The 17,892-nt window shown below is 42.7% G+C and overlaps 1 protein-coding gene across 1 annotated transcript in view; it reads left to right on the top strand.

The window, feature by feature from the left end:
• The window catches only part of SNX30 (sorting nexin family member 30), an 82,267-nt gene that overhangs the window by 23,250 nt on the left and 41,125 nt on the right, over nt 1–17,892 (top strand). Inside the window, exons 2-3 of the mRNA XM_036329990.1 lie at nt 10,985–11,176; nt 16,707–16,817. Coding sequence (XP_036185883.1) covers nt 10,985–11,176; nt 16,707–16,817 — 303 coding nt within the window. The remainder of the gene's footprint in view (nt 1–10,984; nt 11,177–16,706; nt 16,818–17,892) is intronic.

Genomic DNA, 17,892 nt, shown 5'->3' with positions numbered 1-17,892 from the left:
CTGCCCGGTGCTCTTGGCATTAGCGAACGTTGGTGTGTTCACCTTGGACACATTCTGTTTTCTATGGCTGCAGAGCTGGTAGGAGAGCTGGAATTTAAACCCAGGCCTCTGCCATCCTATGAGGCCGGCAGACTGCCCTCTAAAGCCTTCCTCCCAGGGCAGACTTTCTCTAGACTCTAGCACAGCCGGTTTCTCCTTATGCATGTATTTATCACTTTATATCACGTTGCTGTTGGTCCTGGGTGAGTGCCACACCCCTAATACTTGATTCCTCCAGTGAATTCCTTATCAGCTTGCATTCCCCTGCTTCTAGAATAGTACCTGGCCCTCAGTGGGAACTTGATCGGTGTTTGTTTAGATGAATAGGTGAATGAATAGATTTTTTTTCCATATCCTCCAATTTGTGGTTTGTGGGAGTATAGCATCCTGGTAATTAGGCTACTTAAATCTCCCAGGTGTTGGAAAACATCCCTCTTCTGGTCTATAGAATAAATAGAAAGTGATCATTACTTTATCCCATTTCCTCCGCCACCTCAGAGACATAATCAGGTTTTTCATTACTTGGAGAAAGGTGCTTAAAACATTTAACTATGTATATTATAGAAATGTTTTTAGAATATTCCTATACATTTTTTTAATGCATATATCATTCCTTTTAGCTAAATTTTGTCAAACCAACAGCTAAACCCAGGAGTGGCTTTGAGGAAAGTTAGCTCTCCTCCCACCATAGCAGCCTCAACTAAAAAATAATAATATCCTTCACTTTGGACAGTTGACATTTTTCTCTCATATGTGAAGTGTAAATAAAAGCATCTTGAGAAAGGCTTGCTGTTTACTGATCTCTTGTTTATTGGCTTCAAAACAGGCCTCCCCGCCTCCCCTTTCTGACTCTGCTTTAACCTCATAGTTTATAGGCAAATAAGTTTGTCAGATTTTTTTTTTCTTCATTCATTCCTTGACTTCCTTCCTTCATCTGTTTCTGTCCCTCTGCCACCTGTACTTGGTCTGAAATCCTTCCACTTGCCCTTAGTCACAGGGCTCGTTTCTGCCTTTGAGCTCAGGTGAGAGCTCAGACCGACCAGTATTAAGTGTAAAGCCTTTTTCTTTCATGTCCTTCCTGCCTCTTTTCTACTTTACCTGTCTGGTTACTTGTTGTGAAACTCTTTTGAGCAGTTCTGTTCTAGAATGTCCTAGTCCTGCCTTTTCTTTTACTTGTTACTGTTTAGACTATGATCAGACTCCCACTTGTTCAGTGCCTCCTCTCCCCCAACCCCAATCTGTGCCCCCCCAACCCCGCAAGGAATCAAGTCACCATGGAAAAAAAAGGAGTCCCCACATCCAGTCTGAGCCATGTCAGTGGTAACATGGGAATTGGATCTGGAGCTGCCAGGTCGCCAGGTGGATCTGGAGCCTGGAAACCCATCTGCACTGCGGGCGGGAGGCAGGTACGTTTCAGGCTTCTGAAAAGGATGCCGCTGGGATTCGGCTTCAGGCTTTGAGGAGGTTCCATGGAAAAACATCTCTGTGGTAAGGCGCAGAATCCAGAATCAATACAACAGTGTTTAATGCCACAAAACTGGTATTGGGAGAACCCTATGTATCCGGTAGGAGAAAAAAATGAAGGGAAATATTTCTTCAAGCAGGTGAAACCTATTGGGATATAGTCACATCTTTCCTTCTAATTTAACAAATTCTCAGCCCTGGTTAGTTTTCGGTTTGGGTTGAGGGTTTAAGGACGTCCCCACCCCCAAAGGTAGGGTGTGTGTGTCACAAATGATGGAATGGGAGAGTATTCTAGAGGGCACTTTGGACTTGGGCAGCTCATGGAATTGAAATGTATGTTTCCTCTTTTTAGTTCAGAGAGACGGTTAGAATCTGCAGTGTCTAACTTTCTTTCCCCGCTGGTATTTCTAGGACTCTAAAATGACAGGTTCTCTCTGAAGGAAGATTCAAACTTGCACGCCCACATGCAAAATTTGCACAAAATCCTGGTGTGAGGTGCCCATGGACCCCAGGGAAAGAGTCCCTGTTGTAGAGGCGCTTCAGATGATTTCTGAGGCCAGGACACCTTTAGTCTTGCTAAATGCGCAAGGCTCTTTGAAAGCACAGCTGAGTGGTGTGGGAGTTGCTATTGGCAGTTGCTATTTGTGGTGGAGTCCTGCCCTGTTCTGTTCCTCACTTGAGTGGTTCCTGTTTCTGAAAAGGTTTGGTCTGAGGTAATGATTCATCAACAGGCATTTGATCACCTCGTACACATTCAGCTTTGTATAGTATAGCGTTTTGCCTAGGCCTTTGTTCTGAACACCAAAAATGTCCTTTCCTTTAATTTTTAAAAATTTATTTTATCTTGTTTTATTTTGTTTTAATCCTGGCACCCAGACTACATCCCAGACCATTTAAGTCAGGGTGGAGCCTAGGCATCAGGATTTTTTTTAGTGGTTTTAGAAAGAGAGGGAGGCAGAGGGAGAGGGAGGTTGGAGAGAGAGAGACATTGATGTGAGAGGGAAACATCGATCAGTTTCCTTCTGTATGCACCCCAACCGAGGACTGAACTCACAACCTGGGCATGTGCCCTGATTGAACCAGTGATCTTTCAGTGCATAGTAGATACTCAAGTGAGCCACACTGGCTAGAGCCTTCCCTTTAATTTTTCATAGGCATCTTATTTCATCAAACACTGAGTGTGTTTTGTATATTTAGGACAGTGTCAGATGGCAGCACAAAAACAAGTAAACTAAGACCAGGTATTGTAAGCTGAACAAGTAGCACAGTTAAGAGGTATCGGAGACACATTCTCCTTGAAATATGTGTTTTTGGGGAGGTTTAACTCACCTCGTTAGAAAGCTGTTTGCTTGGGGTTTCGAGTCCCCCCGATGGCATGCACATACTTAACCAGCAATAGAGGCAGAACCCACGTGTTGTAGGTCTTAGTTACTATTCGGTTAGGGACAAACTTTTGGAAATACCTCTCCTCGTTCGGTGGCAGTGATTTCTCAGCCTGGGATATTCATGCCGTGGTCTCTGCCTTGCTTTTCCATGTGGCAAATTTACTCCGTCTTCTCAAGTTGCCCAGAATCCTTTGCTTGCTTCCTGTATTGTGCCTGGAGCTCTATTATAGCCCTTTTGTGTTGCATCATAGTTAGAGGTTTTCATGTCCCCATGCCCGGCTAGGTTGAGTTGTTTAGACACAGATGTCATACCTATTTTGTTTGGTAGCCCTGTGTCGGCACGTTGGCTGATGTGTATTAGGTGTTTAATATGTGCTTGAAATAGTGCATCCTCCTTAGAAGGGATGGAAAGGGATCATGTTTAAGTTCAGCTGAGAGTGGGGGGACTCTTTGCTCACAGGAATCACAAGAATGTCTTGAGAAGCGATTGCTAGTCAGGAGATTCTTAGAAAAAGCTAGCAACAGACACTGGACACTTAGCCAAGGAATGTGAACTTGTGCTCTTTCATTTCAACTTCACTGTGATCTCATTGGAGGTGTTGTTTTACATCGGGCCAATGAGTAGATTTTACTTGAATGGCAGGTTTACTAATAGAAAAGCTAGGAAAACATTTTCCATTCCAAACAACTTTGTTAACCTACAAACAAAGCTTTAAAACAGGTGGTCTCATAATCCGGGTCTAAAGAAGAAGAGTCTTCACCTCATAAGAAATGGTCCAGAATCCAAAGTAGGAAAATATGACTTTTCGGGGAAGATGCTAGAAACCATAGACTGCTCAGCCTTGGGAACTTAGAGATACTTGTGCAAGCATCCTTGGAGGTTTTGGAGAATATTTGAGATAGGGATTCCAGAGTGGGGGTGGGAGGGAAGGAGGACTGAACTTCCCACTAATAAGCAAGAAGGGTCCCATAACTTAGGACATATCATTAAGATGCATTCGAATAATTCTACAGAAATAAATCCCCACACCTTAAAACTTTATACTGTTTATCACAACTATTTCCTATCTAGATTTAAAAAATGATATAGACTTTTAAATAATTACATATATTAGTCATCCTTACTGTGGTAATTAACAACTCGCAAAATTCAAAGGTTTGCAGCAGTCATTAATTTCTAAGTCCCCCTACCTGTCGGTGGCTGCAAGTCAGTCGCTGTGGCTCTTTTCCACAAGACTTTCATTCTGAAGGAGCAGCCCTGTTTGGGCCATGCCTGTTTCAAGGCAGAGGAGAGAGAACAAGAGAGCTGGTAGGATCAGGCAATGGCTCCTAAACTGTCTGCTCCCATCTGGTGTATGTCACATCCGCTTACGTGCCACTGAGAAAGTCACACTGAAAGTCAGTGGAGTGGAGATGTGTCCTGCCGGCAGTCACTGGGCAATAGGAAGAATGTATAATCCTCTAAAGGGAGTTAATAATTACAAACGGCAAGACCGTCCACCAGATAGCTTGTGTCCTCTCCTTTTGTCACGGAATTGTTTAGTAAATGATTTAGTACATGCTTTACATCTGTTCAGATGTACCATTTTAAAGTGTTTTTGAATCGTTTTCTCCATTGCATGTGTATTAAAATTTTAGATTACTTTGGAGGAAAGCTTGCTTGTTAGTAAAAGTGCTCTGACAAGTTATGTGGCTATTTTATTTGTTTAGGTTTTCTATTTCATCTCAACTTCACTTTGGCCATATACTCCTATAGACATCCAAGTTTATTAGCGTAGTTATTCATAGCACACTTTTATAATTTACAGTCAGTCATACAGAGAGGTAACACTTAAGAGTTATTGCCTGCTCTCCCTCACCCCCTCTCTATATTGATTAGGCTTCCCAAGTTTTCATTGATCTAATTTATCTTTTAGAAGAATAAATTTTTGCTTATAGCTTTTACTTTTCTGTTTTCAATTTGTGCTTTAATCTTTTATTCTTCCATTTTCCTTTAACTTTTAAATTCCCTCTTCCACTTATTTTAAATGGAAGTACAACATAGATGTAGCCTAAAGTATTCTATCTCATGGGATAAATTTTTTTCAAGTGTATATATGTGCTCTTGAGGGCTATGCTTCTTCCTTCATATTTTGGTTTTCTTGTGTCTGAATGATGAGATAGTGCAGATGGATGTATTTTTCGGTTTACTTGTGTCTGATGAGGTGTAATGTAGGCCTGCGAGTTGCCTCCCATCAGAACAAGTGAATTATTGGATCTCCTGTGTTTCTACTTGATGTTAGAATTGTCTCCTTGGATCTTAGGTTGAGTTGAATAATCAGCTGACAGATGGGTAGAGTGATTTGTCAGTGGGGAAAGGGTCAGAAGAAAGCAAACCAGAGTCCTGGACAGTTGGTCAAGGAAACTTGGCCTGGTTCCTCTTTGTTGGACCCAGTGTAGCCTGGCTTCCTTCTTGTTCTAGGTACCCTCCCCATCTGCGTAGAGACCACCCCTTCAGGATGTGCAGTCTCGTCTGCTTTGTGCTTGGTGGACTTGCCCAGGGCAGCTGACCCAGTTGCCTTCAAGTTGCTCAGATCTTTCTGTTACATCTCTACCACCATGGTTAGATGAAGCCATGTGGGCAGGGTGCCCTCTGCTGGTGGGCCTCACGTGGTGTATCTGCCTGTGCTTGACATCCCCTTTTTGATACAGCCAGACACTCTGGTGGTCTTGCTCTGCCCCACTGTGGGCCCTTCCACTCTCCTGTGCTCCCTAGACAATGGCATTTACAAATTAGAGTGGATGTGAGTTGTTCAGGACATTTGCTACTTCTCAGGTAACCTTACTAATGTAAGTAACCTCAGTGCCGTGGGTTAAAGACACCTCTTAGTTCTTTTCTCAGTTGTGTCCCAATCATAGCCAGTAAAAAATTTTTGAAAGTTTTGGATTCCACCCTTTCCTAGTTTCCAATCTGGTACAATTTCAGCCATTGTTTCTCTCTTTCCTCCCTCCCTCCCTCCCTCCCTCTCTCCCTCCCTCCCTCCCTCCCTTCCTTCCTTCCTTCCTTCCTTCCTTCCCTACTGCTCTTTCCCTCCCATTCTCTAGGCCCGTGGTCGGCAAACTGCGGCTCGCGAGCCACATGCGGCTCTTTGGGCCCTTGAGTGTGGCTCTTCCACAAAATACCATGTGCGGGCGCGTGTGCAGTGCGATTGAAACTTCGTGGCCCATGCGCAGAGGTCGGTTTTCGGCCTGGGCGAGTCTATTTTGAAGAAGTACTGTTGATATTTGGCTCTGTTGACTAATGAGTTTGCCGACCACTGTTCTAGGTTGTTAGGTTAGGACCTGGAGGGTGCAAAGAAGAAGAAAGCAAAAATTCACTGAGTTTATCTAGACAAGAGTCTAAATTTGTGATTTTGAGTGTGTAACATTCTAATTGGTAAACACAATTGTTTCCTGGTCATTGTGCCATTGGGGTTTTTCAAAGTTCACTCTGTGTTCTTTGCTGTTAGGAACATCTTTGAACAAAACATTTTTGGGATTTTTCCTTTGAATTTATTCTCCAAAGTGGGCCTAACTATAAAACTTTATGATGAAGTCAGCAATCAAGAATGTTCTGTTCAGCTCAGCCAGTGGTGCTCAGTGGTTGAGCGTTGACCTATGAACCAGGAGGTCATGGTTCAATTCCCGGGTTGCAGGCTCGATCCCTAGTGGAGGGCATGCAGGAGGCAGCCGATCAGTGATTCTCTGTCATCATTGATGTTTCTATCTCTCTCCCTTCCTCTCTGGAATCAATAAAAGTATATTTAAAAAAAATAAAGAAGAATGTTCTGTTGAGTTTGTGTAGGATATATTCATTCTTCAAGCATCTCTGTGTGCTGGCAAGATCCGGGGTGGGCTGGGGAGGGGTGGGGAAGATGGGGCAAGTCAGGCACAGTCTGCACATTCAGAGACCTCTCCTCCTCCCCTGAGCCGTAAGGATGCCTTCAGAGGCTTTTCAAGCTCTTCTGAAGTTTTTTCCTTGTGATGAGAACTTTTAAGATCTACTCTCTTAACAGATTTCGAATATGCAATACAGTGTTATTAACTATATTTAACAATGATTAACCTTTTTCAAAGAGCGCTCTGGCTGCGGTTGGAGGACTGACTATGGGAGAGCAAAAATAAAACTGGAGGCTTTTGTGCTGAGCCAAGAGGATCTTTCACTTCTCAAATTCTGTAGGTCACAGTGGTCGTAAAGGTGCTGCTCTCCCACAACACCTGCTCTAGCCTCTGTCTCTCAGCGCAGCAGGCCCATTGCTGGGCGACTCTGAGGGCAGGGGGACCTGGGCCCTTCCGTCCACCTCACCCTCTGCCCTTTCCTCCCAAGATTTTCATATTTTCTCTCCACACGAGGACCATATTTTGAGGGGAATCCTTTGGGGAACACCTTGTATTAAGACCCCAAGGAAAATGTTAGCTTTTCTTGACTGGCTTCAGAAACAGAAGCCTCATGTTTCCCAAATGGATTTATGGCCAGAGAGTAGAGATGAGGGGCCACGTTGGGTTGGGAAAAGCCACCTTAAGGGGATTCAGTTTGATAAGAACCTTGAACTAGGAACCAGAAACCTGGCTCCACTCTTCGCATAGCAGTGACTATTGTCGATACATTTGAACACGTTACTTAAGCTTTTTGGATCTACTTCCTCATCAGCAGAGACCATGCCTGTCCTGCTAACCTCATGAGGCCCATGTGGGGTGCAATAAAATAAGGATGTGGAAGCACTGTGTCCAGAGGTGCCATGGAAACCTGCGCTCGTAGCACACCTTTTTAGGAAACTACAGATACTGGTAGCTTGGTGCTGTTTGTATGAGCTCAAATAATTGTCTGTGTAACACCCGCAGCAGGAGTGCGAGTGTTTTCCTTGGTCACACAGCCCTACGAGGAAAGAACGTGCAGTGTGCCACGGATCCGGAGGACTGACTCTCCCTTCCCTCCCCCACCAACTGATTTGAGACATAGTTTACGCCCCACTGTCTGGCCAAAACATTTCAGACTCTGTGTGGGCTGTTCCTGGAAGGTTATTGGCTGAAGTCCCCATAGCAAAGGTTAGGGAGGTTGGCTGGGAGTCACCAGGAGACCTGCAAACCATCTCTCTCTCTCTCTCTCTCTCTCTCTCTCTCTCTCTCTCTCTCTCTCTCTCTCTCTCACACACACACACACATACACATGGCACAATTACAGTCGTACATCCACAGTGTCTGTGGATGTTATACATGTAAATTATTAAAACTGTGACAATTGCCTCAAAGTTTTGAGAAGGGAGTGACTCATTCTGCCAAGGAGTGGGTCAAGAAAGGGTTCCCAGGGGAAGGGGAATTTGAGCAGATGCTGGTGTGATACCTGGAGACCTGTACATAAAAGAGAGGAGGGGGCTTTGCAGCGAAGACCAGGAGTGCGAGACGGCCCGGTGGGTTCCGGGAGCTGGTGTGGTGAGAAATGAGGCTGCTAGGATCGGTCTAGGCCAGACTCGTGGAAAACTGCTGTGTGAACTGCTTGGTTTATCTGAGTAAAGATGTTGAATTCTTCTTCTTGTGCAATATTTTGCCACCGATAGAGCCATTCCAGGGCCCGGGGCCCGAGTGTTGATGAAATGTTAGGGTGGGTCCCTGCAATGCCAAGCATAGTGCCTGTTTAAATATTTATTGAAATGATGAAAACATGACAGTTATCTCGGAGCTTCAGAGAAGGTGTCTCTCTGAGATCCCCAGATACCCGTGCTCTGTGGTGTCAGCATGCTGAGCAAGCAGGCAGAACCAGCTGGCGGCTGCTGCAGCCGGGCTCGAAGTCACGCCCACAACCAGAGCAGCTGCTGAGGACTTTGCCTTCCCCACCGAGTTGAAGTGGAGGTGGGGTCCATTCTCAGGAGCACCTTCTGTGAAAATGGTACCCTTTCAGTAGCCACAAACATATTTTTGATATCGCGTAATCGAGTGTGTGGTAAAATTATTGGAGTTGGTGACATCGCCCTTGACCCCAGGCCTTGCTTCCCTCTGTCTTGTCCAAGCCCTCTTCCCAGATGTCCCAGGATTAGCTGGAGCTCATGAATATGATCACTAGGTTGACCTCTAATTTCCTGTGTGTTCTCTAATCTGGGGGCTCATATCCAGCCTGCATACAAGAACAGGGGTGTCTATAAAAAAGAAGGAACTTTTACCATTTGCAACAGCATGGATGGAACTGGAGAGCTTTATGCTAAGCGAAATAAGCCAGTCGGAGAAAGATAAATATTACATGATCTCACTCATATGTGGGATATAATGATCAACATAATTTGATGAACAAGAATAGATCCAGAGACAAATGGCAGGGGAGGGTGGGGCTTAGAGAGCAACCAAAGGACTTGTATGCATGTATATTAGCATAACCAGTGGACACAGACACTGGGGTGATAGGGGCTTGCCTGGGGTGGGAATGGCTGGGGGGGGGGGGGGGGGTTAAGCAGGGAGAAAAGGAGACATATGTAAAATTTTAGACCAAAAAAAAAAAAAAAAGAACAGAGATGTCAGGAGAAGGCATCTTCCACCCCATCCTGGGCTCTGAGACCCATGGGTCAGGAATGTTTTCTGCATTCCTGATCAAGGCACTTTCCATGGTGCCGCCTCGCCTTCTTGCCATATTCCTCAGTGTTTGTCTCCTGGTGATAGCAAAGTGACATTCAGAGGTTTTTACATCTAGACAAGGCTTTGTTCTGTTGTAAAATCTTAAAACCAAAGAAAACTGTAAGATTGCATCTTTTAGGATATTAGGGACATAGTTTATTCAAATGGTTTCCTACTAGGGACTAAAGAGAAAGAAGTCCATAATTTAAAAAAATCTTTCCGTCTCTTTTTTTCCTGGCATTTGCCCACAGCCCCCATTCCACACCTTCCAATTTTTTGGATTGTAGAATTATTGGATTATTTTGAAGCAAATCCCAGACATCCTATCATTTCATCCATGAATATTTTAGTATATATTTCTAAAAGATGAAGACTTTGTAAACATTAATGCTTCTGTTATCACACCTAATAATTTCTTTTCTTTCTTTTTGATAAAAATTGATTTCAGAGAGAGAGAGAAGAAATGGGGGAGAGAAAGAGAGAGAGAAAGAGATATTTGCTGTTCTACTTATTCATGCATTCATTGGTTGATTCTTGTATGTGCCCTGATTGGGGATCAAACCTGCATCCTTGACATATCAGGATGATGCTCTATCCAACTGAGTTTCCCAGCCAGAGCCCCTAAAAATTTCTTAATATCATCCAATAACCTACCACTATTCAAATTTTCCTGTCTCAAAATCTTTTAACATTTTATTTTAATCAGGTTCCATTGTAATTTTTTATAAGTCTCTTAAGTTCTTAAGTTTTTTTTTACAAATCTAGGTTCTCTTATCTTTATCTCTTTTTTTTTCTTTGTAATGTATTTATTGAAGAAACGGGGTTTTTAGCTCTCTTTAATTTCACATAATAAGGTTTTGCTGACTGCATCCTCATAATATTGTTAATATCTTCCTCATTCCTCTGTATTTCCTGTAAACTTTTCTTGTGCACAGAGATTTGTTCAGGACTCAGATTCAGGTTTTTGGCAATTATACTTCATAGGTAGTTTTGTGAATGAGCTTCTTTCAGGAGGTACAAAATATTTAGTTGTCTCTTCGTGTTGGTTAATTGAGTTTTTAAATGTGTTAAATATTTTCGAGGGTTCAGGTCCCTTAATGTTTAGTTGGGCCCAGGTGGTAGGTGAGAAAGTGGGAAAGAGTATGTGATGTGCTCACCAAGTTCTTTCGCTGTTGAGGTCTGATGATGGTGGGGTTTTATATTCTGACTGAATTATTTGCTTCTGTTGGTTCCTCCAGTCTTTGCTGGAAGATGAATCAGTGTGAATCTGGTGTAGAGCTCAGCCATGGCTTGTTTCTCTTGGTCATAAAAGAACTGTTCACTTAAACGTTATGTGAGGAGAGGCTCAGACTCTTTGGAAGTTTTGTTTGTTTGTATTTAGAGGTGTTCATTGGTTTGGCTAAACTGGCTACTTTTGCTGATATTCTCCAGGTGTATGTTTTCATTTAATTTGTAAGGTGATTTTTTTCTTCTTTCAGGATCTCATTTTGCCCAACGGTGGAACGCCAGCAGGCACCTCGAGCCCAGCTTCTTCATCTTCCCTTCTCAACAGACTTCAGCTTGATGATGACATCGATGGCGAGACCAGAGATCTCTTTGTCACCGTTGATGATCCCAAGAAGCATGTCTGTACAATGGAGACCTATATCACTTACAGGATCACCACCAAAGTAGGTCCCTTTGTTATCTTGTTCCCGTGTTGATTGGTCTTGGAGAATGAGAGTCGTCCCTCCATGATTTCTGCCTTTGCTTTCTCTCTCCTTTTGTACAGTTCTGTTCCCTTTTTATAATTGTGGGTATGGCTTTCTGAGAGAGTAGATACATTCAGATTAAAAGGATTATATGTAAGTGTTTTTAATCTTAAAATGCAGGAGAAATTGTGACTGCAGTCTTTCAAAGAAAACTTTAATCCTTAAATAGTTGATTCTTCAACAACATGGGTTTGAATGGTGTAGATCCACGTATACATGGATTTTTTCATTAAATACTGTTTAGGTATTTTCATAATAAAATTTTCTTTTCTCTACATTACTTTATTGTAAGAACACAGCATACACTACATACATATATAACATACAAAATATGTGTTAATTGACTGTTCACATTATTGGTTAACAGTAGGCTTTTAGTAGTTAAGTTGTTTGAGAGTCAAAAGTTATATGGATGTGTGTGCGGGGATCAGCACCCCTAACCCCTGTGATTTTTCAAGGGTCAACTCTACTTTCACTTATTTTCTATCATGATACTGTTTAATGTATTATTATCACATTGCATTTGAAACTTATAAATCGTTGTATTAACCTAAATCTCTGTGATGATCCCATGATTATAATTTGGTATAATTAGACTTGATAGTAGGGGGAGAAGGAGTAAGAGAAGGATGGAAACTAATAGTTACGGACTTTTTGATATGTGCCACTATGATATTACTGCCTTGTCCTCTCACACCTGGTTCACATTTGAAAATTTGTCACATACACATGCACTTACACAGTGTTCCCCCATTGCCATTGCCACTGGGTACCTACTGCTTCCCAGGCACTATGGGCTAGGTGCTTGGATGTGTATTATCTCCTCAGAAGTCCTAGGTCAGTGATGGCGAACCTATGACATGCGTGTCAGAGGTGACACGCGAACTCATTTTTTTGGTTGATTTTTCTTTGTTAAATGGCATTTCAATATATAAAATAAATATCAAAAATATAAGTCTTTGTTTTACTATGGTTGCAAATATCAAAAAATGTCTATATGTGACACGGCACCAGAGTTAAGTTAGGGTTTTTCAAAATGCTGGCACGCCGAGCTCAAAAGGTTCGCCATCACTGTCCTAGGTTGATATAATGTATTCCCATGACTTATTTCCAGTTACTTATTTTTTCCCCTAGGGTCAGCTTATTTTTTAACCTGCAGTCAGTGAAATGCAAAACCTGTTTTTCTTGAATTTGTGCTCTGAACAGCTGGATGACAAGGTGACTGCCTGCCTGGCTGCACAGCGATGCTGCCTCCCTGGATGTTTTCCCACCTTTACTTTACTTCTGGGCCCTGCAGTTCACCTCCCAAATGCTAATCCTGCAGGGCCTTGTTTCACAGGCTCCCGCACGTGCTTGCTCTTGTGCCTCTTCTCTTTACTTGCTTCCTTCCCCTTTCTCATTGTGGTCTTATTTCCATTCCTTTTCCTGGGGCTGTTTGATTTCCTATAAGTCAGATAATGTCTCAGTATAACCTTTTCCAAGCTCCAATCCCACATTTTCATTTGGCTGCGACGTTAACACCTCCAGGTAAACTTGTTGCAGTATTAAGTTTTACTTATTACTGTCAATTCCACTTATGATCTCAGACCAGAGTCTTTTTCTCTTCCTGTTCCAAATAGCGACACCAGGTTTAATGTCTCGGTGATGCATTTGGAGCCTTCTTCCTGAATGTTGTGTTAAAGATTCGTAGAGAAGTGCGAGGATGAAAGAGAGAGGACAAACAGTGACATAGGGTCCCAAACACCTGATCCTGTCCCAGGGCCCCTGCTTCTACTGAGGTTCTCAAACAAAGTTAATGGTCAGAGGACAAGGTCGTACATATTGGTCGTAATGGTCAGCGTACAAGGTCGTACACTCTTAGTTTGAGCTTTGATTCCCAGTCCTACTTCAGATTCCTAATAACCAAAGCTGGACAAAATGCAGAGCTGCTTTTGTCTGAGCTAAAATGAGCCAGGGATTCTGTTAGAGTGTCATCCTGATTTGGCAAGGTTGCGGGTTCGATCCCTGGTCAGCGCACACACAGGAATCAAACAATGAGTTTGATTAAAAAGTGGAACAACAAATCTCTCTCTCTCTCTATCCCTATCTCTCTGTCTCTCTTTCTCTCTCTCTCAAAATAAATACATAAAAAATAAAACAGAAATGAGTCTAGAGCTGAGAGTCAGTGTAGGCAAAGCAAATCTAAGTTGTGGGTTTTTTATCTCCCTAATGGCGGAGAGATCTTTTCAGGCTGAATTGGCGATTTTCTCAGCTGGCTCCTAGAAAGTAACATTATCATAATAGCTAATTATTGAGCACTTACCATGTGCTGTATTTGTTTGCAATATAAACCCTTTAAATTTTATTTTATATAAGTAATATGTGCTCTTTGTGGAAAACACAAGCAAGCTAAAACAGTGAAATAAATTATCTATAAGCTCTCTAGCCAGAAATAATCACTTACAACTTTAGGAACCATTTGTCTCTATTCATTTACAAAAATGAGTATTTTACATGCTGTCAATTCACTTACTATTTTGCAAATGTCTTTCAATGCTACTAAATGCCAGTAAACATGCTTTTATGCTGTCATTTCTGAGTCTGCAATAGTGCTTTGCGGTATGGATGAGCTGTCACTTATTTTGTGCTAAGTGCTTTAAATGTATCATCAGTTAGTCCTCATATGCAATGAAATAGGTACCGGTGGTATTTTTATTTTGCAGATGAGGAATCTGAGACATAGAGATAGTAAGAAAATTGCTCAGAGACATGCAACTAATACATGGTGAAGCTAGAACTTGGACTCAGGACATGACATGATTTTTAAGAGAGGATTCCCTCCCACCCCCACCCCTCACCCCCGCCTTCCCCTGCCTACCCAAGTGCGGCTGTTGACACTGACGATGATGTGGAAGCAGACTGGAGGTTAAAAGCCATCCTCCTCTTGTCTTTTACCCTATCACCAGTCATTACCAACACTTATGCCCCAACTGGTTTTTCTTTTCAAATGCCTCAGTGGTTCAACAGGCTGAGTCTTGCTGAAAGGTCAGTTATAGACGAGGATTACAAAATAGACGTAAGATTTAATGGCAAGAAGGTCATTGCTGACTGGGGAGAGCAGTGCCATTGATGTGGTGGGGTAGAGCCCAGCTTGCAGTGGGTTAGGGTGTGAGAGGAAAGAAAGGCGTTATGAGTGGTGGTAGTTTGGCAAGGAAAGTGAGACTAAGGAAAGAACAATAACCGAAGGGGGATGTGAATTTGAGGGGGTGGGCTTCTCGTTTGTTTTTTAAGGATGGATGAAACTTGTTTAAGTGCCAGGTGGACAGTGTGGATGGAGAAGGAGACATCGGGTTGAAGATTGGAGAGTAGAAAGCCACTGAGGAGGTAGTACCCTGAGCAGAAGTGGAGGGAGGGAGGGAGTGGCCTCTAATGAGGGAGGTGGACTTTTTTCATTGTTTCTGGAGAAAGGAGGGGAGTCTTTTTGTGGCAGAAAGTTGAGGGTTCTTTGCTTAAAGCTGCAGTTTTCTCTATGGAGAGGTATGAGGTCTTCTGCGGGGAGTGATAGGGAAGTTTTGAAGTGGGGCTTCCGAGTTCTGAAAACTCGTACAGGCTTTGTATTAACTGATGTGGAAAATGAGGAAGAGAGTTGATTAAGGAAGTAAAGAGAGACTGTGCCAGTGTTGAGGGTCCGGCTGGGGAATTTATTGCGTTGACCAGTGTGTTTGCCTGACTTTGTTTTTCCTTCAGGAATGTGCTCACACGCCCTGGTCTATGTGAGCAAGAAGTGGATGGCTGCATTTCTGCGAGAGTTGTGGGATGGACAGTGGGGAAGGGGCCTATTGGCAAATCAGAGGCCCAAGTGATGGCTCATGGAATTGACGCTGAGTAAGGAAGGAAGAAAAGACAGAAGTGAACAGAATATCAAGGAACTGTAGGTCCCAAGAGGCTGAAAACCCAGGGAAATGGAGCCTGCTGGGGGGCTCTGTGGGGTCTCAAAGAACATCCTTTCAACTGCCTTCTAACTGTGGAGGAGACCAAGGCTCCCGTAGGCTTCGTGGTGTTTCGGGACTGCTCGTGGGCAGGGTTCCTCAGGCTGCCTGCTCTCAATCTTTCCATGATCCGTATGCCTGAAAAGTTGTCATCCGTGATTTGTTTTTCGTATTTAAGTATTCTTCCTCCCACCTTCCAATTCTACAGTGCTAATTCCTTTGGGGAATCTTCCAATAAATCACAAAAACCTAAGTTAAATGAAGTTCCCCACATCTTCCCATCCTTATACTCCATCATAGGAGAGGTTTGTGTTTCATGGGCATAAGCTAACCTGAGGGACTCTGAAAAGGGGAAAAGATGCAGAAAGAGTTAGTTGGGGTCCAGTCCAAGGCTGAGTCCTTTCACTGCACGATTTTACCCAGACTGTGTGAGCACAGTTTTCGGGGAGGGTGAAATCATAATTTTCAACGCCAAAGACTTTAACAGCTTTTTCTTTGATGAGTAACTCTTTCCTATGTGTTTTAAAGATATTCTTGGTGGTGTGGTTAAAACAGACTTTTGGCTCTAAAGGGTAATTTTACAAAATGTAGCTTGAGCCATTTTTATTTGGTACTTTAATTCCTGAGAAGTGTGACTGTCATACAGTTGGTACCCCCATAGAGAAGATGGTTTAGCTGAGACATAACTTTAGTTTGGGCAAATCATTGTGTAAAAATCTTGTTTTCCTATAAATTAATTTAATTTCACTTAACATTGATTTTCATGATCAAAATGCTACAATCACATTTCAGAAAAATTAAATTCAGGAAGGGGGATGAGAGACATATTTTTATTATACAGTGACATTTTGGTATTATTTACTTGTAGATTTTTTTTTTCTTATCAACTGAAATACAATATAATTTCAAGGTTATGGCTCTGGCCAGAATATGGCAAATGAGGCAAAACCTTTTCCATTTTTATCTAATCTGGCTCCTAAATGAGCTGATGGCCTGTTCTTTCTACTTTTTGTTTGTTCGTTTCCCCCCTGCCTTTGGCAAAACTTGTGAACATATTTATCAGAGAGTGGAGATGTGATTCCTTTTCACAGGCTCCCAGATTCGGATTCAGTAGCAATAGCTTCAGTGGAGTGATTCGGCTAAAAGAAATGCTCAAACTGAAGCTTGGAGGAAATGAATCAAATGTTTCTGAACACGGTTCTGAGGGAGAGTTGAGTTCCACTTCCTGAGGGTAAAAAACAAAACAAAACACCTCACGCACATGGAGCTTTTCATTCTAGATCCTTGAATTTTTAACTGGGCCCTGTGGCCCAGACCCTCATTCCGTGCTGGTGGACCCTGCCCTTTGGCTGTGTGTTTGGTGGAAGGAAGGTGTGTTCTTGCCCAGTCTAGTTATTCACGGAGAGTTTTTTCCCTCCTCTTCTGCCAAGATGGGCTCCTATTCCCTTATGCTCATTTTGCTTTATTCTTCTTATTCGCAGAGTACTCGGGTGGAGTTTGACCTGCCGGAATATTCTGTCCGTCGAAGATACCAGGATTTTGACTGGTTGAGGAACAAACTGGAAGAATCGCAGCCCACTCATCTCATTCCCGTAGGTACTAAGTCACTAAAGCTTATTACTCACTTTCCTGCATTTTCTTCCCTGAGACTGTTCACTCAACTCTCACCCCTTCAATTATGGGCAAACTCTGCCTTGCATTTTAGGCCAGTTCCCCCATCAAATGTTTATGGACACCGTGTAAATATATATTACCCTTTGGGCTTGGCTTTCTCATTTGCTATATAGTATGCCGGTTTCTTGAGTGGGATGGCGTAGTTCTTCACTTCCATTATGACAATTTTAAAAAAATAAATATTGTTGAAAGAATTACACGTTTCCCTCTTTTTCTCCCTTTGGCCCTCTCTAGCCCTCCGCCAGCCCCTGCCCCAGGTCTTCACCACCCTATTGTCTGTGTCCATGGGTTATGCATCTTTGCATACAAGGTTTATGGTTGATTACCTCCCAACCACCCACCCTTTCCCGCCTTCCTTCCGAGATTCCGCACTCTGTTCCATGCTGCTGGATCCACTCCATTCATCCGGTTATTTTGTTAATTAGGTTCCACATATGAGCGAGATCATGTGATGCTTGTCTTTCTGTAACTGACTTATTTCACTTCCATTATGACAATTTTTGAAGTATGGAGAGTTTTAGTTCTCATTTGCTGCCCCTTTAAAGACTGTTTCCCCTTCCTAGACACTGTTCCTGAGGTTTGGACAGCTGCCACCAGGTGCAGGATGCTGCCTCCCTCGCCGCTGCTGGGCTTTCTTTAGACGTGGGTAATTCAGGGAGCAGGGATCTAGCACACGGTCCACTCCACCAGTTCTCCATTTAAAAAGCAAGCCCAAAGCCACCTTACTTTTATTTATTTAAGCAGCATAATATTTATCTATTACTTATATCTTTACATTTTAAACCAGAACCAGAGTAAATAAAACAGAAAAGACTACTTAAAATCAGCATACTCATTGAGTACTTTTCTGACTACATTTATTTTTAGTGTAGAAATAATAACTGTTTACACTCCAGATGTTTCTTGGGGTTTTAGTGGCTTTAGGGCAACTTAGGTCATAAACCTCTTCAGCAGGGCTTGCTCTTTCAGTAATAGCCTTGGTTGAATAACTTC

The sequence above is a fragment of the Myotis myotis genome, unplaced genomic scaffold, assembly GCF_014108235.1.
Source record: "Myotis myotis isolate mMyoMyo1 unplaced genomic scaffold, mMyoMyo1.p scaffold_m19_p_12, whole genome shotgun sequence".
NCBI lineage: Eukaryota > Metazoa > Chordata > Mammalia > Chiroptera > Vespertilionidae > Myotis > Myotis myotis.
Note: the sequence above shows the minus strand (reverse complement) of the source record. Positions and strands in the feature narration are given on the sequence as shown.